Here is a 20,970-nt window from a genome sequence, read left to right as displayed (position 1 = left end):
GGTCGGCGGGAAGAGTTTCAGTGTTTTCACAGCAGCGCGCGCCCACACTCTAGCAGCTGCTGGCCCAAACGTGGGTTGGCTGTGAACCCCGCGCGAGGAGCAGCGGTCACAACTTCCTGAGTTCGATACGACGACTGCACGCTTCCATCCGGTAAGTGTGAGAGGGTGGCTGGAGGGGGTCCGCAGGGGTTGCTAGATGAGGCCTCTTTTGGGCTGCCGCCGGCCAGAACTCACGTACTCCTCTGATGACTGCCTGGCCACTGTCGGGGTCGGGGTGAAGAGGCAATTAAACGGTCGCGGGACGGGGGAGGAGGTGAGACTGGACCCCGTCCCATTAGTTAGGTCGGTTTTGGCGCGCTTTCCCGTCCGCGCTCGCTATTGGCTGGCGGGCGCCATCCCCAGGCACGCCCATGGGTTGGAGGGCCCCGGCGCGCTGAACCTTCTGCCTCCTCTTTGGCTTCTGGGTCTGTGTCCCGAGGACAAACTGGCGGGGTCGCGGGGCGGTTTCTGTGCAGCTGGTTGGTGTGAGGGCATCAGTGTGGGTGTACCTGGTCAAGAGGAACATCATCCGTCCTCTTGAACTGGTGGAAATCCATTGTTGTTGTCTAGTCGCTAAGTCACGTCCGACTGCGTGACTGTAGCCTGCCAGGCTCCTCTGTCCATGGGATCTCCCAGGCAAGAATACTGGAGTGCGTTGCCATTTCCTTCTCCAAGGGGATCTTCCCCAACCCAGGGATTGAACCCGCGTCTCCTGCATTGACAGACTGTTTCTTTACTACGGAGCCTCCGTGATGGTCCGCTAACTGGGGTCATGGGAGAAGATCCCTGAATCCTGCGTCTGCTCATTTAAAGAAAAAATGAACGTGGTGACACTTGGTTTCATCAGTTTATCAATATTTCCTTGGACTCAGTCCTATGCCAGGGTTTTCAATCTAAAATAAAACTAGATAATAAAAATAAGGATGTCTGCGGGAGTGTTAATGAGCAAGTGAAGAGTTAGGTTTGACCCGTGGCTTTCAACTCTTTAAATCATGACGTGTACTAAATCACATTTTTTACATCGCAATTTAGGACGCATTCCTCAGCTAAATTAGAACCTTCAGGAAGCAGTATTTATTCCTCCTATGCCATACACTTTGATGTTTTAAACACCCACTAAGTGATTTTGGAATCCCAGGCTGCGACAACACCACTGCCCTGGATCAGCCCGACCAGCATTTGCTAAACATTAAACTGACTAGAAAATAGGATGCGTCACAGCATTAGACTTTCTTTGCTGGGCTTTTTTGATTGCATTTGTGTGTGCTGGTGCACAGTGTAAAATGTATTCACATGGGATGGGTCACAGTTAAAGTTTAGCAGTCACTGCACTGAGTAAAGAAAGGCATGGCTACAGAAATCAGTGAGATCTGTATGAGAGACAGATGAGAGAAGAGCGATGGCTGAGGAGTTCACATTTGGGTTTGGAGTGAGTGGAGCCCAGTGTTCTGGTTAATAAGATTGCAGAGCCCTTTGTCTCCTCCCTTTTCTTTGCATCCATCAGTACCTCAGTTAATGGTGGCTAAACATTCCCTACACGTGGAAATGCATAATCTTATTTGGTTAGATACTAAGTCAGCATTAAGTTATTGCTGGTTACCAGAGCCAAGTTTATTATAGCTTAAATCTGCCTTTGAAACAGCAAAGTTAGGATGCTGTTCTTGACCTGATCATACCCAAATGTCTGTGTTTAACTTTTCCCACTGACCATTTTTCAGATCTTTGGGAGCCCTGCATTTAATCCAGAACACCATCATGTTTTGTAAATTTGCTTAGGATACATATTTTCTCATATATAACAAAATTTTACCAGTCAGAATTATTGTGTGTGTGTGTGTGTGTATGTATAAAGTAGAGATATTAACAGTCGTTAGCTTTAGTCACTTGTCACTGACAGGGCTGAGTTTGGGTATAGTGAGAAGAGATTCCATCTTTTTTATCGTTATGATTTTTTAATTTTAATTTTTATGATTGTACTTTGAACAAAAAACTGAATTTCACTTTCTGATGCAGATTATTCTGTTTTTGAATTGCTAGTCTTCTGTTCTTCGTCAGGTGTGTAATGAGTCACAGCATGAAGCAGAAACAAGAAGGACTCCAAGAGAATGTAAAGGTATGTGATGCAATCACTGTCTCCTGTTGTAGAAAGCAGGTAGGTAGATGTTTTTTGACATAATTTTGTCAAATTTAACTTGGCTATAATTTCTATGAACCTTGACTTAACTAAATCTTGAGTCTGAGGGCAAGAGGACTGTTTAAAAATGAATTATGGTTGAATATTAAGTTTTGTGGTCCATGTACATAGGATGTTTTTCCATTTGGTTAGCTCTAAGTATTTTGTTCTTTTTAATACTATTGTAGCTGGAATCATTTCCTTAATTAAATTTTTGGTGTGGTCATTGCTGCTATATAGAAATGCAGTTGACTTTTGTATCTTGATCTTGTTTCTTTCAACCTTGCTGAACTTGTTTATTAGTTGTATTAGTAAATTCCTTAGGGTTTTCTATATACAAGACTTTTTATTCCTTTGTTTTTACTCTTACTTTTCATGAGATGATTTTATTAAAATCCTTTGTGTGTATATTCAGATTAGATTTTTGATCACAGAGACATTTTGCATTATTAACTTGCCTTAGTATCTTCCTTAAATTATTTTTCTTGAATAATAGTTTGTACCGATAATATGTGAATTTGATTCCATCATCTTCCATAACGGGTAATAACATCTTCCAATTGTGCTTTGTATGTGTGTGTTTTTTTTAAGCTTTTTATTAGGAAAATATTAAAAAATAGCAATTTAATCTCAGTTTACTTCCCCCATTTTCAGCAGTTATCAGTATATCAGTTCAGTTCAGTTGCTCAGTCATGTCCGACTCTTTAAGACCCCATGGACTATCAGTATATGGCAAGTCTTATTTCATCTCCATCTCTATTCACTCCCTCTTTCTTCCACTGAATTATTTTGAATCAAATCCCAGACAAATAATTTATATAATTCCAGCAGAGTCTAACATTTAAAGAGAAGTCGAATATTTAGTAGCTATAGTACAACTATCTGGGATATAAAAGGACCTGGGTTCTGCTTGGTTCTGCCTCCAAAACTGTGATGTTGGGTGAGTTATTTAGCATCTCCGCCTCAGTTTCAGTTCAGTTCAGTTCAGTCGCTCAGTTGTGTCTGACTCTTTGTGACCCCGTGAATCGCAGCACGCCAGGCCTCCCTGTCCATCACTAACTCCCGGAGTTCATTCAAACTCACATCCATTGAGTCAGTGATGCCATCCAGCCATCTCATCCTCTGTCGTCCCCTTCTCCTCCTGCCCCCAATCCCTCCCAGCATCAGAGTCTTTTCCAATGAGTCAACTCTTCACATGAGGTGGCCAAAGTACTGGAGTTTCAGCTTTAGCATCATTCCTTCCAAAGAAATCCCAGGGCTGATCTTCAGAATGGACTGGTTGGATCTCCTTGCAGTCCAAGGGACTCTCAAGAGTCTTCTCCAACACCACAGTTCAAAAGCATCAATTCTTCAGTGCTCAGCTTTCTTCACAGTCCAACTTTCACACCCATACATGACTACTGGAAGAACCATAGCCTTGACTAGACGGACCTTTGTTGGCAAAGTAATGTCTCTGCTTTTCAGTATGCTATCTAGGTTGGTCATAACTTTCCTTCCAAGGAGTAAGCGTCTTTTAATTTCATGTGTGCAGTCACCATCTGCAGTGATTTTGGAGCCCAGAAAAATAAAGTCTGACACTGTTTCCCCATCTATTTCCCATGAAGTGATGGGACCAGATGCCATGATCTTAGTTTTCTGAATGTTGAGCTTTAAGCCAACTTTTTCACTCTCTTTCACTTTCATCAAGAGGCTTGTGAGTTCCTCTTCACTTTCTGCCATGAGGGTGGTGTCATCTGCATATCTGAGGCTATTGATATTTCTCCCGGCAATCTTGATTCCAGCTTGTGCTTCTTCCAGCCCAGCATTTCTCATGATGTACTCTGCATATAAGTTAAATAAGCAGGGTGACACTCATCTGTAAAATGAGCGAGTTGGACTGAAGCTAGTCCGTAAGAGTGTATTTTAGGAGTTCGTGGACTCCTTGCCAGTCATACACAAAATGCCATGTGTGTGCTTGTTTTGTTGTTACTGTTTTCTGAGGGGGTTTGCAAAATATAAAATTGGTTTCTAAAAAAATTAAGACTCATTAATATATGAGAACCTTTCTGGCTGTAAAGAGCTTATTCTAATGCAAGATCTGTATGAATAAAATGATAATAGCAATATTACATTTGGGTGGCTGGATGCTATAAAGCTTGCAGTTGTGAAAGTTAAATCTTGGAAATGGTCATTTAGTATTTCAGTCATTTATCTTAGTAGCAAGCGTTTAAATAAATTAACATCTCCTATTATTAAAAGGTTTCAAAGTTGCATTTTCTTCTGTTTGTCTGGAGACTGTTGACTAATCTAAATTGTATCTGAAATGTTGGTGTAATATTTGTTCTCACAGTAGCCAGCGTTTGTTTTTCAGTTCAATAGTGAGATAATAATCAGCAGTAGAAACTTGACCGTGGGAAAGGTGAGCTCTGGTCCTGTGAAGTGCAGTGTGGAATCAGTAGCTTTCTCACGCTGCTTTGGTGTCATGTTCTTACTAACTTTGAGTATTCGCTATTGTTTGCTATCCCATGGTGGCAGTATAACTAATGATTTTTTGCAAATATAGTAGAGAGATCTTTTAGATCAGGAAATATACAGGAAGGTATTTACATATTACAAGGAAGGCAATTTTTTTCCCGAAACAGTAGCTTGGGCATTTTGGAATTCTAGTATGCCTCAACCACTGACATTTTTGCTGTCTGCTAATGAATGGTCTTGAAGCAAACTGCTTCTGCACTCAGGTAAAGGTTGAGGGGGAGAAGCAGGTCTTCTTACATGTGTAATGTTATTAACGTTACATTCTTCTGGTGAATTCATTATAAATACGTTAGGGGATATTCACAATTTAAAGAAAGCCTGAGAGGAATCCTTTTGATTAGGGGAGAGAAATATTTTGCAATGTAAATAATTAACCCTTTCTTCCAATTTACCCCTTTTGTGGGTTTCTGCCATAATTGTAATGATATTTGGTACATTTCTAGTTGCTGTGTGGAAGATCTTTTTTTATAAGATGGAATACAGATATTTCTGGTATTCTGGAATTTCATCATATATGAAGAATTAGAACTTAAAAATGTTGTATTTTTGTTTGAACTAAACAAATGACTGTAGCAAGAACATATATTGAAATGGGAGAAGAATGACTTGTTTGTGTCAAGTTTGAGTAATATGATTTATTTTTAGAATTTCTTCAAACTTTATTAGAATTTTAGGGAAATAATAAGTTTGCTAGTTGATCACACCATGTGTAATTTTATAAAATTATATACCATATCAAACATTAGTGTCCTTTGGGTTGTTTTGTTTTTTGTAAATTATAGTAGGATTAAGATAGTAACAGTCCATATAGTAACTTAGTAACCAGATAATTTGTTATGTTGACTTTCAGAGTAGTCCTGTTCCAAGAAGAACTCTGAAGATGATTCAGCCTTCTACGGCTGGATCTCTAGTTGGAAGAGAAAATGAGGTGTGTATTGTTGAGCTAGAATGGGGTACAGATGATACTGCACTTACATTAAAAACATTTCAAAGACTTACTTGGTCAGAAATACCTAAATCATTGAAATTGGGAAATAATATAGGGATAACCATTGTATATTCCCCACAGAAGTGGTTTTTGTTTTAATTTCAGTTAAGGAAGTTGAAAGTTGGTATGAATATCTGTAGTAGAACTGGGATAATAAATTATGAGTTAACCTATAGGCATAATGTTTGATTTCTTTCTCTTTTTTTTTTAAGAATAAAATGTTGGATTCAATCATTTACCCATGTATATAAATAATGAAATCATGGATGAGGGTTTCTAGACTTTTATGGGTTGAAAATCGTGCCTTCCCATGTTACTGAATTATTTAAGTAATGAAAATGAATTCAGCTAAGCCTTAGACCCAAGTCTAATCTAAAACAATTGCTGTAAATAAAATTCCTAAAATATGATTATACATTTTTGTAGAGTTTTGAATTTATAATTTTTTAAAAGAGCCAAAGATATCAAAAAGAGATATGAATGCTTTAGTCTTAATTCAAAAGAGACAAAGCTATTCAGCTTTCTTGTTCATTAAACAAAATGACTGATGTACATATTTTCTTTATAGTTGGTTAAAGGCTTGTCCAAACAGAAACATTGGAATGCCCAGTTAATATCTAAGACTTCCAGCTCTGGAGTTGTTACTGACCAAGAATGTAGTAAAAGTAAAACTCTTGGAGGAGTCAGCCAAGAAGCATTTGATCTTATGATTACAGGTACAAAAGAATATGTATATATGCAGCTTTTATCTTAAAAACTTAAATTATAATAAGGGTAAATATTATTTGTTGTTATGAATTCTGCCTACAGCTTTTTAATCTATTAAAATATTTTGCTTTAATGTTTTTGATAATTTAAAGTTTCTTATGGTTGGAAATATATAAAATGTAAATTGGACAGGTCCTATGGTTTGGTAAGATCCATATATGCGTGAAATATTAAAGGAAAGGATAGTGAATAATATGGCAGCTTTGATATTGGACATGTAAGACTTAGAAATAGTCTCTTCAGAAGAAAAGTGTCTGGAGAATGAACTTGTGGAGAGGAGCTTGAAGAAGAGATACCAGGAGAAGGATATAAGGGAACAATAGGAACAATAAGAGGAGTGAAGATGAGTGAGAAGCATGTGCCTGTGCGAATTCCTGGTTTTAATGGAATGGCAGTGGGATTCAGAAAAGGAAGCTCGTGATGTATAAGTATTATGGAAGGTGATTACTTCTATTCTAATAATGAGTCATTGGATATTATTACTGAGGAAAAAATTTGAGACCTGGAGAAGTTAATGGTTTTACCCAAGAATAAAGTGATATTTGGGCTCATTTTGAGTTGCCTGCATGACAGTGGGGGAAAAAATAAGTAGATGGTGGGTTTTTTAGGCAAAATTAAGAAAGGTTGATTGCATACAAATAAGAAGTTCTAATAATAATGTAAAATAAGCAACAGGATTTGTGACATTCATCTGATTTGGCTAAAATTAATGAAGATTGATAGGAAGTAATAACTAAAGTTAAATATGGAAATAAACAACTCAACTATATATCATATTGCTATCATAACCACATAGAAAAAAACAGAACTCTTGACTATACACCCTCAGTGGGATATATTGTGAGGGCTAAAAGAACTACAAAGACATCTTGAATTTAATTTTTGTTGTTAGTGGTATTGCTATAGTAGCAGTTATGGGGGAAATTTGAGTATATTTTAGGATTGAGCAAATGGGTAATATATTGACGTGGTTGGGTTCATGGTATGGTGAAGGGAGATACAATATGTAATGGGGAAGGAAAGGAAGAACTCTTTTGTGGAACTGGAATTGGGAGTGTTGGTATGAACTGATTTTTTTTTTTTAAAGAATCTACCTCTGCCAGTGAAAGAGCCCAGAAACAATGGCACCTAAATAACAAGAAGCACAATCACATCCAGTTCTTGGTTTGTAAACAGTACTCTCCACTAAAGCTCCCTGGAGAAATGGCTGCTTCCAGGACTGGGGCAAGCTCACTATAGAGTAAGCTTGTAATCTCTTGTGTTAGAAAACACAAGAAATCTCTTGTGTTAGAAAACCAACAACTGATGCAGAGGTTAAACGGATAAGGAGACTGCTTTAAAGGATCCCCTTGGCTAAATTAAGGAAAGTTTGAGCATCAAAATGAATGATGACAAAAATGGATTATAATACACTGAATTAGAAAAAAGTACATGAGTCCCTTCTGGTAATTTTCTTCTGAATTGGGGTAGGGGATGTTCTTTGACTGAATAACGCCAATTACTGAATATAGAAGGAACTACATAAATGGAAAATCACTACTTTTTCATCCACCATAGAAACAGTAGATTTAAGAAATATTAGTGGAGCTAAAACTGGATGAAAGGTTGTTAGGGAACTGGATATAAACACCACAGACTAAAAGTTTTACTCCATAGATCATTTACTTGTTACTGAAGGAAAAAAGTGTCTTCACAAGGGAGAAATCATCTTAAACGGTTGAGTATACCATCTAGGATTGTGACAGATGAGTGTGCTCTTCTTCAGTGGTGCACTGGGAAGGAAACACAGTGTTTACAAGTGTCCTTGCCAACATCTATAGCTTGAACCTAATAATGAAAATGGACAAATCCAAATTTAAGGGCACTGGAAAAATAACTGATCTGGACTTCTCACAAATGTCACTGTTAAATGACAACACATAGCAAATGCAGCAACGACCTTTAACAGTCTAGGTGCAAGTTACATGTGTACTGTACTTGTGTTGAAATTGTTTTAAAAGATTGAAAATCTTCAAAATGTTGGGAAAAATTAGAGAAAATACTGATTTGGCTTTCTAACTTTAATGTTTTTTAAAAATGGTATTACTAAGTACTGAGTAAGACTAAATTGTTTTTTAATAGACAAACATTACTGGGTTTTTACAGCAGTATATATAAACAGTAGTGATTTTCAAAGTTACACTGTAAAACATTCATTTATTTTAGAAAATCCATCCCCTCAATATTGGAAAGAAGTGGCGGAAAAACGGAGGAAGGCTCTCTATGAGGCACTTAAGGAAAATGAGAAAGTATGTACTGGATATAATTTGTGACATTTTTAAACATTCCGGGATCATTTTTCTTCTGCTGTCTAAGATATTTTACTAGAGCAATATAAATCAGATGTAATGTTGGCCTAATAAAGGTTTAATTAGGCAGAACTGTTACACAACAAGAAGCCTGTTGTGTTGAGAGCCAAGGACAGCACCTTTGTTAGGAACTTTGCCCTAAATGTGTCTGTCATTTGTATACTTGGAGCCATATAACTTGGTTTACAGCATTGCAAATCTGTGAGATACTGAACCATTTTGATTTATGTCACATAGCTTCATAAGGAGATTGAACAAAAGGACAGTGAAATTGCCCGCCTGAAGGAGGAGAATAAGGAACTGGCAGAAGTAGCAGAACATGTTCAGTATATGGCAGAGATGATACAGGTAGGCGTCTTACCCTTCTCCTGACTCAGAGCCGTCTGTTTTCCTATCAAGTCCAGGTAGTGTGAGCAGAAAGTGTTCTAGGATCAGATCTCCCGGTTTGAGTCCTAGCCCCTGCCTCGCGCCATTAAGGTAGAGTTAAGCAGGTTGCTCATCCTGTCAGGGCTGCATTTTCCTCATCTATAAAATGGGAGTAATAGTGCCTACTTTCTAGGCTTCCTGTGAGGATAATGAGTTATGATGGGGAGAAAATGGAGAGAACTGCCTGTATACAGTGAGAACCAATAACTGTTAGATGCTGTTGTTTATTATTATGAAACAAAAGAACACCTGTTTTCTTGTAGAAATATAAAAAGGAATTGTATCTGAAAAATATAGGGAATTTACTATATTTCACAGGTGTCAAATTTTCAGACAGGCTTTTTTTTTTTTCATTTTTATTGAAGTATGGTTGGTTTATAGTGTTGTGTTAGTTTCAGGCACACAGCAGAGTGAATCAGTTACACACACATATATACACGCAGACATACACAGTTTTAATTTTAGCTATAATGCCAATGAGACATGATGGGCACTTACAAACCTGGTATTAATAATTGGTGTACTGAATAGCTTTGTTCATCTTATCTGACTTTTTTTTTTAATTTAGAAGTAACTAATGTGTTTATAAGTATTACCCTGATGACTGTTAACTTTACCAGTCTTAAAAACTAGGTCTTAAATTTATTCATGTCTGCAAAAAATCATCTTGTGGTTAGGAAGGAAGTTTTTCAAATCAAAGCTTTTCTTGTACTGAATTTCTGCCTAACATTTTAGAATAAGGTTTTCATTTGGAAGCGCTATAGTAGCTCTCTTAACTGCCGAGGGAGTATTGGTCCAAAGCAGATAGGAAACCTGGTTCCTTACTGTAGTTTGAGAAGTACTGGTTTGAATTGTATTCTGAAAGCATCTCAGTACTTAAAAATAAGCAAATTTGTAAACACTGACTTTGCAGCAATAGGATCTACTATGGTTAGCACTTCGATATAACACATGCCTGCTTGTAAGTGAATTTAGTAGAGACATTATGAAAAGAAACTTATTACAACAGTGAGGGTTCCTTATATCAGCATAGTAATAATGGACTTGGATTGCAAAGTTCTTAAAAGAAATTATTGGTTTATTCTTTAAAAGAGGCTGAGTCATGAACCTCTGGACAACCTTGAATCACCGTATAGTCAGGAATTTGATCCTGAACAGGCAACTGCTGAGGATTCTGAGTGAAGTAGAAGACTCAGAAATTGGTGGTACATGTGCTGAAGAAGTTGTCTCTTCCTCTACAGATGTAAAACCGAGTATATGAAATTCAGTAACTGCCAAAGTTTACCTCCGCTGTAGTTCTTTGTAGCAGAACAAATAACTTTATAATGAAAACTTGTTATCAGACTTTCTTGTTTGTATCCTGGAACCCTGTTATTGTATTAAAATACAAATACTATGTGTTTTTAATCTATGGTGTTCTGTGTAAATAGCATTTTCTCAGTTGTCAGACATGACCTGTGTATATAATAAATAAACTTCATCCTGTTGAGCTCTGTGTGTATCTTGGAAGAATGAAGTATAAAGAGTCTGTGTAGAAAATTTGTCTATTTCTGTGCTTTTTGTTTGGTTTCCTTTTCTGTCCTGCTAACTAGCTTGGAAGAAACCAAGGGAAAATGACTTCTCCCTCTTTAGACTGAGATAGCTAGGTTTCCCCATATATATATACATATGTATATGTATATAATCATATACAACCTGGTTGCATCTCAAGCTCACTGGAGGGAAATTTGATTTCCAGACTCCAGGCCCCGGTAATAGGACCAAGTAGAAGTGTGAACATCTAGAGGTCCCAAAGCTCCCGGGTGAATCTGACTAGCCATGGGACGGCTCAACAGGCTGGTGGGATCCTGCTCTTCTTGGGAGGGTAAAATGCTGGGGGGTGCTGGTGGCCTAGAAAAGCAGAGGGTGGAGCAGATAAAGAAATGCAGGAATAACAGGGTTCTGAAACTTTCTGTTCACACATTTCACATAGTGGTGTAGACAAAGTGTGTATATTGAAGTAAGAGGGTGAAATGAAGGATGTTTTGTAAAAAGAAAAGGACAAAAGGGAAATTGAGAAGTATACAGCATTGGGATTGAGTAAGTTCTGTGGCCAGCATACAAGCAACTTTGTGTAAATTGACAATAAAGAGCAATATCAAGCTTTTAAGGATTACTTTAGGCATGTTATTTTTCTAGAACTTCAATTTTCTAATCTCTAATATTGAGGCAAATTCCACCCCTGTGTTTGTGAGGACTAAAAATTTTAAATAATGGAAACTTATTAACCTATAGCAACATTGTCCAATAAAGTTTTCTGGGATGCTGGAACTGAGTTGTCCAGTATAATACCCAGGTAGCCTTGAGTACCAAATATGGCTATATGAATGAGGAACTAACATTTTAATTTAATTTTAATTTATATTTTAAAGAGCCATGTGAGGTCAGTGGCTGCTGTATTAGTGCAGCTCTATATATTTTAGATTTGGTCTATTAGCCCAAAGAGAGAATTGAGGAAGAATAGATAAATTTTTCATTGTTTTTTTACCACAATAAAAATAATTTTTAAAAAGAATTAAGGATATTCTTGATTAGAGGGAGAGGGGACTCAGGAGTTTAGAATGAGTGGTAAAGAGGAGAGCTAAGTAGAATAGGATGACTTGGCAAATAGTATTTCTGGAAAATGTCAAAAATGGATTGCTAGGATTTGGTAGCAGGGAGCAAAAGAGGAGGGAACTGAGGATTTTAAAATTTAATGTCAGAGCTAAAACTGTTAATCTTCTAGAAGAAAGTAGGAAATTTTAGTGATCGCAGATTTGGTAAAGATTTCTCCAAAAGGACACATCACTAATTATACAATAAGTCAGGTTGCATAAAAATCAAAAATTTCTCTTTGAAATTTTTGAATGCAAAGACAAGCCACAGACTGGAAAAAAATACTTGTAAAACATACCCAACAAAAGATTTCTATCTATAAAGAACTTAAAACTCATTAAGTAGATAGACCACCTTTTCTTTAAGTGGAGGAAAGGTTGGCCCCTTGGAGAGCATATGTACAGATGGCAAGCAAGCATGCGGAGAGATGGCGTTATTAGTCACCAGGGACGTGCGAGTGAAACTGCAGTGAGATAGTGTCACGCGTGCATCAGAATGGCTCACGTGTGAATAAAACTTCACAGTACCGAGAGTTAAGGATATGAAACAATTGGGACTCTGGCAGTGCTGGTGGCAATCTTAAATGCCACAGGTGCTGTTGAACTGTGCAACAGGTCCTTAAAAATTAATCATATACATTCTATATGATCCGGCCATTCTACTCTTACCTGAGGGAAATGAAAGCATAAGTCCTTTATAAAGATTAGCAAATAAGGCCCTTGTGCTCGAATTGCTATCTAGCATTTGCTTCTAAGAGAATCCTTACAAGGGACAACAAAGAGAAAAAACCATTTGTTACAATTTTGGTAAGCCAGCGTAAAATCACAGCTTAGCATAAAAATGCCTCAAGGCCCAAATCTGAACCTGTTTTTCTCAGAGACCCAGCATTATTTGACTCTGAATTACAAAAGCATTTGGAAAACGTAATTTCTGTGACGCAGTTTCTAAATGGGGCTTCTGATTTCCAACCCTATAAACTGAGTTCTAGTTTGAGAAACTGAGTTACACAATTCACAAAGTCCACAAAGGATGAAAAGGTTCAGTGACTCAGCAGCAGAACACAGCTTTTCCTGTTTCAAGTTTTGAGACAGTTTCCCCAGGGAACCTCATGAATCCACATGATGTGAATAGCATTCCTAACAACATTCCTGTAATAAAGATCACGGACCTACACTTTGTCCAGGCCCCTCAGTGAAAGGTGGAAGCATGACACTGAGTTTAGTCAAGGCATGTCTGAAAGACGAAAGTATTCAGTTCAGTCTCTTGATGGCTCCAGTTTAAGCTAGAGTCAAATATTAGGGTGGTTAGAGACACAAACGGAGAAGGCAATGGTAACGCACTCCAGTACTCTTGCCTGGAATGCCATGGACGGAGGAGCCTGGTAGGCTGCAGTCCATGGGGTCGCTAGGAGTCAGACGCGACGAGTGACTTCACTTTCACTTTTCACTTTCATGCATTGGAGAAGGAAATGGCAACCCACTCCAGTGTTCTTGCCTGGAGAATCCCAGGGACAGGAACCTCGTGGGCTGCCGTCTATGGAGTCGCACAGAGTTGGACACGACTGAAGCGACTTAGCAGCAGCAGCAGCAGAGATGCAAAAAGCTACAAATCCTTTAAGCGCTTTTTCATAAATATTTTTTGTAACAAAGCCTTTGATGAGGCTGGACAGTACGGAAGTGCAAGTTTTCTTTTACATATTTTCTAACAAAATACGGATGGTGAAAATCCAAGAGGCGAGCTTTAGGCTGTACTTTGGGTGTCTGTACACATAATACTCCATCTCTTTCCAGAGCTGGATCAATGGAGGTGAGCACTGCTCCCATGAAGTGTGAGTTCCCCTGAACTGGTCAGCCTGATGTGCAGTAAGATCATGTCTGAAAGCCAAACATGGCCTCAGCCAAGGATGTGGCACCTTAAAGGCAGGCACTGAAACAACGCAAGGATGCGTGCGAGTAGGGCGACAGCATCCACTACAGATCAACAGCATCCATCTACATCCACTGGAGCATCTGTTGTGGCTGTGAGTTGGGTTTGGGTTTGGCATTTCTGGGTGCCTTAGCTAAATGTCATTAATAACCACACCCACCAAACACACCACTGCTTCTAACAGTTACATAGGTAATGTATCTTCCAGTGTATTCTCATTTTATAAACTTAATTTTTATGAGGTTATTTCAACAGGGGCACTTTTCATAAGTTTGGTTAATCACAGTAATGTTGAAAATGAATATACAGTTTTTCAACCACCTAAAAGAAAACGCTGAAGAATAACGTTACCAGCTCTTGTTATTTATTTCAGTTTTCCAGGGTAATACAGTGGGGTGCAGGCAGTGGCATCAGGTAGGTGGATTTAGAGAAATTAATGCCTGTGAAAACCAATGAGGAAATATAGCACCTCTGCAAAATTCTCAGGCCATCCAGACCAATTCTCACTGGCCAGTATTTGCAAGTGATATTTCAGAGAACTGCAGTGTTTAAGCTCCTGCATACAAGGCAAGTTATTGCATGTCATGACAGAGAGAACATAGCAACCCCAGAATTTAACCAGGAGGCTGCTGTTTGTTTCACTTGTCATAGTAGACTCAGATGTGTCATTAAAAAGATCAATGAGAATAGGAATAAACTGCAAATGTTTGGCTCTTCTCTGGTTGACAGGGTTTAAGTAACACCAAGATGCGACACTTTGGAGCAGCAGGATCTTTATTTTTGGTACCATCTCGTAATTTTGCAACAAGTGAGCTACTTCTTTCATGTACTCAGCTGCAAAATTTCCAGCAGTGGGTCCTCCTGTAAAACAAAGCATTTGCATTTCCAGAAGTATTTGATATGTCTAGTAGCTAGTAACATGAGTGCTCCTGTGTTACACTCAGTTCTCCTCTCCCCCACCACCCCAAACTCCACGTGCTGCTCTGAAGTTGAGAACGTGTACGTTGATCAGCGTGGGGTTACATGAAGAGCACTGGGAGGTCCCTGCCTGCTCAGAGCTCTTCCCTGGTCGCTTCATTGGCACCTGTCAGTATTGCAAGATGAATAAAGCCTGGCTGTGTTCACCTTGCAGATCTCCCTCACGGTTTCATTCCCAAGTCTCGGTCTTCAGTGCTTGAAGAAGTACCAGAACATTAGCGCAAACAAAGGAAAAACCAACAGGCTGAGCTGCAAGGTCAGGGTCTAAGTGGCAAGAGAGGTTTTTCCCAAGCTGTCCATCATTGTTCTGTTCTCCTTAACGCGTTTCTCAGCCCGGCTCTTGCAGATCTGGGGCCAACCTGGTCCTTGACTCCACTCCCATCCTATACCCGAACCCCAGATCTTCCTAGTTCAAATCTTGAACTCTGAGAAGGTCATAGATAAGAAGGCCCTGATGAAGACAGTTTAGATGGTGAGGAGCAGCTGGCACAGTGGTCTGGATTCTAGCCACTGGAGTTTTGACCTGGCTTGGATTTCTCTTATTTGTACTACCACAGTTTCATGGTTTTAAGAATATTCTCTGATGTAAAGTGTTAGTGAAAAGCTGGCATGAGCCCTTTTTGTGGTTCCCCACATGTAATTAAAGGATGCTGATCCCTTTATAATTAGCTAACTCTTAACCCCCAATTCTGACCACAGCTCTGTAGTGAACTGAGCCTGCCTCATTAGTGGTTACGATTTATCCTCCTGCACATGGGTAGTCTCCTGAGTTTCTGTCTTCTCTCTGGTCCTGTGCTAATGGTTCTTAATCATTCTAGCACCTTAGGACCCATTGATCTTTGTAAACAGTAAATGTTTTCTCTCATGGACACCATTCTGTGGAAGTAGTCTATCAAACGGCATCAAAATAATTCATTTTCCCATTTAAAAAATAATCTACCAATGACACTAACAGCTATCAACAACAGCTTCTAATTAGGAGATGTGTTATTGAGGGCTGTCTATAAATTTTTTTTACACATCCTGACATTTATTAGAAAAAAAAAGTGAAGAGAGTTTGGATTTGACAGAACAGTGTGTCTTTAAATGGTTTGTGTTAGTTGCTCAGTTGTGTCCGACTCTTTGCTACCCCATGGACTGTAGCACACTAGGCTCCTCTGTCCATGGGATTCTTCAGGCAAGAAAATGAGTGGGTTGCCATTCCCTTCTCTAGATCTTCCCAACCCAGGGATAGAACCCAGGTCTCCTGCATTGCAAGCAGATTCTTTACCATCTGAGCCACAAGGGCCCTTAAATATAATTTCAACCCTTACCACTTAATTTTCTAGCCAAGTGTACATTAATAGCTGTTTTTCACTAATGCACCTATTGACTTTCCTGGTATTAATAAGTGTTTTAAGAGCCCAAAGTTCTGATTTTTCTAAACTATTGCCTGTGTAATGCATTTTTTGCAAGATAAAATATAAAATATTAAGTAGTTTTTCCCTGTAAAAGGATTGACAAATCAATTCAGAATAGTCTTTGATTTTTTTTATGATATTAAAAAAATTTATAGGCAATTTCAGTGTATATGTGTGTATATAATTTTAATGAATAAAAATTAGAAAGTACCTAATTAGTCATATCTGATGGACACATTCTTTTAAAACATGAGAGCCTTGTGTGTTAGTTGCTCAGTCGTGTCCGACTCTTTGTGACACCATGGACTGTTCAGCCTGCCAGGCTCTTCTGTCCATGGGATTTTCCAGGCAAGGATACTGGAGTGAGTTGCTATTTCTTTCTCCAGGGGATCTTCCCAACCCAGGGATCAAACCTGAGTCTCCTGCATTGCAGACAGATGCTTTACCATCTGAGCTACTAGGGAAGCTAGTAGCTCAGATGGGAGATCCTTGAGGAGAAAGTAATTAGTAATCATCTGGTGGTACAAAGATGAAAGGCTAATAATTTAGGCAAAGGAAATGTTATCGGACCCTTAAGATGAGTGCTAGGAGCCTCACTGACAGTGCTAGTACAGGCAGAAAGGCTGTGGAACACCTCCATCAGTACCGCTGGTTCAATCAGTACCTGTAAAGGCCAGCAGTCCGATTCTATAGGCAGCTTGAGCTCTCTGTTCAAGGGCTAGAGAATTATCCGTCAAAATATTGCCAAGCGTCAGAATTTTTTCTTTATGAAAAATACTCTCAGCTGGAGGGATGTATTCTTCCTCGTTGTTACTGCAGAAGCCCTTAACGACACTCCAGCATTTCTGGAGGCGGTGATATAGCCCCGCGAAGCACTGAAGAACCTGAGGCCAAAACTGCACAAAATAAGCCTGCGTCTTTGCCATTGTGTGAAAAGGCCAAGGGCGCCCCAGTCACGTCCCTGGCAGGAACAGGAGTGAACAGTCAAGAACTCTGGAACTCATCACTTAGCAACACCGTGGAATTAAATACACAAATCCAGGGCCGGGGGTTGGGGGCAGGTGGGGGCAGACATGTATGCTGAACTTCTTTCTTCAGCCTGGCGTTGAGGCCTTCTGCACTTTGCGCTAAACCAAGCTTACATTCGCTTCTCTGGTGCACAGAATCTCACCTCAAGCCAAACTGGTTCCCCCTAACACACACTCAGTGAGGTCCTGTCTTTGTGCCCTGTGTAGGTGATGTCTATTAGGAACTTGCTCATTCTGCTTTGACTGTTCCAACGTGTCAAACTTTCCACTCATCTTTCATAGTATTATGCCAATTTTGCTTACTTGCTACATAGAGTTTTTCTCTACATCACAGATTTTCTATGTTGATCCTATTTTGCTGAGAAAATAGAAGCAGTCAAAAAAGAACTTCCAGGACTTCCCTGGTCGTCCAGTGGTTAAGAATCTGCCTGCCCACGCAGGGGACACAGGTTCCATCCCTGGTCCGGGAAGATTCCACATGCCCTGCGGCAACTACCCCACATGCTACAACTACTGAGCCCAAGACCAGGAGTCGCAAGGACGAGAAGCCTGCGCACCACAACTAGAGAAAGACCGTGCAGCAACAAAACCCAGGGCAGCCCCCCCAAAAGGGGACTTACATCAGTTCTCGCCATCATATCCACCCTCTGACCTGTGTGTGTCCATATCCTCTTGCTTTCCTCCTGTTACGCTCCCTCCGTTTATGCAGATTTCAACCAATCCTCCTCACTCCATTCAAGGAGATTGCTCACAATCCTTCTTTTGCATCTCAATTTTTCCATCTCAACTGGGACCTTTGCATCATCAACAAGCATGCTGTACTTTTCTCATTTAAAAAAAAATGAAACAACTCTCTTGACTACATACAGCCTCTTCCACTGGTTATTCATTTTTCTGCTCCTCCTTATACAAAAACTCTTCAAAGAGCTGCCATACTTGCCCTTTGAACATTCTTTGAACTTCTCTTACATGTACTCCAAACTGGATTTCAACCCTGTAGCTCCACTGAAGTTGCTCATCAGGGTCACTGGGGACCTTCCCTCTGCTGAATTCAATCCTCAGTCCTCAGCATTTGTCACTCATTGCTCCTCGGAACACTTTTCTCACTTGGTTTCTAAGATGTCATATTCCTTTAACTTTTCCCCACGGGCCATCTTCCTTTTCCTTTGCTGTCTCCCCCTCTTCTTTATGACCTCTGAATACTGGAGTGTCCTGAGGCTCAGTCCTTGTACCTCCTCTTGTTTTTTTATCTATACTTCCTAGATGAAATAAACCAGATGAAATAAACCATTCACATGCTGAAGACTCCCAATTTTTTTTTTTAAACTGGATTTCTCACCTGTACTCTAAACACAAGTATTTTCAATCACCAAGATGGTCTCTCCATTTCCATGCCTAAGAGGCTTCCCCGACTTAACAGACCCTCAAAGCAGAAGTCTTGGTCTTTCTCTCCAAACCTGCTGCTTCTCAGTTTCCCTGTCTTGGAAGATGGCATCCCATCTTTCCAGTTTTTCAGACCGAAATTTTTGGATCCACCCTTGGCTTTTGTCTGTTTCATATCTCAGTTCCAATTTACCAACAGATCCTACTGGCTGTACTTTCGAGGTAGAAATTTGGATGCCTGTCCAAATCTGGGACATTCTACAAAATGTACTTGTCTGTATTCTTCAAATATTGTAAGGTTGGGAAGTTTAAAGGGTAGGGGCACAACTGTTCCAGACTAAAAGAACCTAAAGAGGAGGGTCACCATAGGATCCAGCAATCTCCCTTCTAGCCATGTATCTGGAGAAAACTAATTTGAAAAGATATATACACCCCAATATTCATAGCAGCACTATTTGCAATAACCAACACATGAAATCAACCTCAATATTCATCTACAAATGAATGGATAAAGAAGATGAAGTACATATATAATGGAATACTGCTGCTGCTGCTGCTAAGTCGCTCCAGTCGTGTTCGACTCTGTGCGACCCCATAGACAGCAGCCCACCAGGCTCCCCCGTCCCTGGGATTCTCCAGGCAAGAACACTGGAGTGGGTTGCCATTTCCTTCTCCAATGCATGAAAGTGAAAAGTGAAAGTGAAGTCGCTCAGTCGTGTTCGACTCTTCGAGACCCCATGGACTGCAGCCCACCAGGCTCCTCTGTCCATGGGATTTTCCAGGCAAGAGTACTGGAGTGGGGTGCCATTGCCTTCTCTGAATGGAATACTACTCAGCTACAAAAAGAGTGAAATAATGCCATTTGCAACAACATGAATGGACAAAGAGATTATCATACTAAGTAAAGTAAGTCTTACAGAGAAAGACAAATATCATATGATAGCACTTATATGTGGAATCTAAAATATGATACAAATGAACTTATTTACAAAACAGAAGCAGGCTCACAGACATAGAAAACAAACTAACTATGGTTATCAAAGGGAGAGTTAGGAGAGGGATAAGTTAGGAATTTGGGATTAGCAGATAAAAACTATTATAAATACATGTAATAGATAAACCACACAGTCCTACTATACAGTATTGGGAACTACAATATCTTATAATAAACCATAATGGGAAAGAATTTAAAAAAGAATACTTTTATATCTATATGAGTCACTTTGCTCTGATTCAGAAGCTACACAACAGTGTAAATCAATTAAAAAAGAACCTGAAGAGGCATGACAATTAAACATGGAAGCCATGGTTGGAACCCATGGTTGCAAACATGTATCCATGTATGTGCATGTATGTGCGTGAGCATATGTGTATGTGTGTATATTCTATAAAGGCTACGACTGGGACAACTGAGGAAACACAGAGCCTGCATTATCCAATATGGTAGCCACTAGCCACATATGGCTACAGAGTACCCGAAATGTGACCCATCTGAATTGTGATGTGCTGTAATTGTAAAGTATATACTCTATTTCAAAGTATGAGAAAAAGAATGCAAAATATTTTATTAATAACTTTTATATTGATTACAAGTTGAAAGATTTTGGATATATTAGGTTAAGTAAAACATATTATTAGAATCAGCTTCCCCTGTTCTTGTTACTTCATGTGGCTACTAGAAAATCTAAAACATCAAGCACGGTCCCTTTTTAAGGCCTTCGCATTTACCGTTGTATCTGCCTGGAGTGTTCTTCCCAGGGGTATCCACACATCCACATGACTCACCTGTCAGTTCCTCAGATGATCCTCGAAAGTCATTTTCTCTTAGGCCTTCCCTGACCACGCTGATCTTTGCCCTATCCCATTTCCCATCCCCAGCCTTGGCCTTGGGCAATTACATTCCTTTTCTCCGTCTTTTTTTTTTTTTTTGGCCACAATGCAAGGCTTGTGGGATCTTAGTTCTGGGCTCCGGGCAGTGGAGAGGCGGAGTGCTAACCACTGGGCAGCCAGGGAGTTCCCTCCTTTTCTCTGTCTTATTGTCTTCTTTTTCCAGGATATGAGCCCTGTGAGGGCAGAATTTTTATGTCTCGCAGCAACGAGACCAGCACAGCCAAAAAATAAATACATAAATTTAAAATATACCAATAGCAACTTAGACAAAATGGGGCGGGACAGGAATGTGTTCCAGATGAAAGAATCAGATAAAATGTAGCTCTGTTTTTCCTCCAATTAGCATTACAACAAATGTGAGAAGTAAATATCATTCTCATGTATGGATGAAGGAATTTCAAGACAAGAATAAATTCAAGTTGAGAATCAAGTGTAGTGGGTTGTGTAAATACCAACTCAACAAGAACATGTGAAA

General features: G+C 39.5%; 2 protein-coding genes across 5 annotated transcripts; one reads left to right on the top strand and one right to left on the bottom strand.

Annotated features, from left to right (window-relative positions):
• Positions 1-11: 11 nt before the first annotated feature.
• GMNN (geminin DNA replication inhibitor) lies at positions 12-10,745 on the top strand. 4 transcript variants are annotated; one of them, XM_005223763.5, is made up of 7 exons: positions 12-151; positions 2,095-2,191; positions 5,577-5,654; positions 6,283-6,430; positions 8,688-8,770; positions 9,068-9,178; positions 10,349-10,745. In XM_005223763.5, the coding sequence occupies exons 2-7, from the start codon at positions 2,102-2,104 to the stop codon at positions 10,436-10,438; spliced, it is 600 nt and encodes a 199-aa protein (XP_005223820.1). In that variant the 5' UTR covers positions 12-151; positions 2,095-2,101; the 3' UTR covers positions 10,439-10,745. The 4 variants fall into 4 exon arrangements, with proteins under 4 accessions (XP_005223820.1, XP_005223822.1, XP_005223821.1 ...); XM_005223765.5 differs by having other exon boundaries at positions 2,077-2,152; XM_005223764.5 differs by having other exon boundaries at positions 2,077-2,191.
• A 3,418-nt stretch (positions 10,746-14,163) lies between these two features.
• ARMH2 (armadillo like helical domain containing 2) lies at positions 14,164-20,915 on the bottom strand. The gene is made up of 2 exons (XM_005223816.5): positions 16,859-20,915; positions 14,164-14,677 (listed from the first exon to the last, which is right to left on the bottom strand). The coding sequence occupies exons 1-2, from the start codon at positions 17,118-17,120 to the stop codon at positions 14,250-14,252; spliced, it is 690 nt and encodes a 229-aa protein (XP_005223873.1). The 5' UTR covers positions 17,121-20,915; the 3' UTR covers positions 14,164-14,249.
• Between the last annotated feature and the right edge of the window lie 55 nt (positions 20,916-20,970).

The sequence above is a fragment of the Bos taurus genome, chromosome 23 (assembly GCF_002263795.3).
Source record: "Bos taurus isolate L1 Dominette 01449 registration number 42190680 breed Hereford chromosome 23, ARS-UCD2.0, whole genome shotgun sequence".
In the NCBI taxonomy this organism is placed as follows: Eukaryota; Metazoa; Chordata; class Mammalia; order Artiodactyla; family Bovidae; genus Bos; species Bos taurus.
The sequence above is the reverse complement of the archived record's forward strand: the minus strand, read 5'-3'. Positions and strand labels throughout refer to the sequence as shown.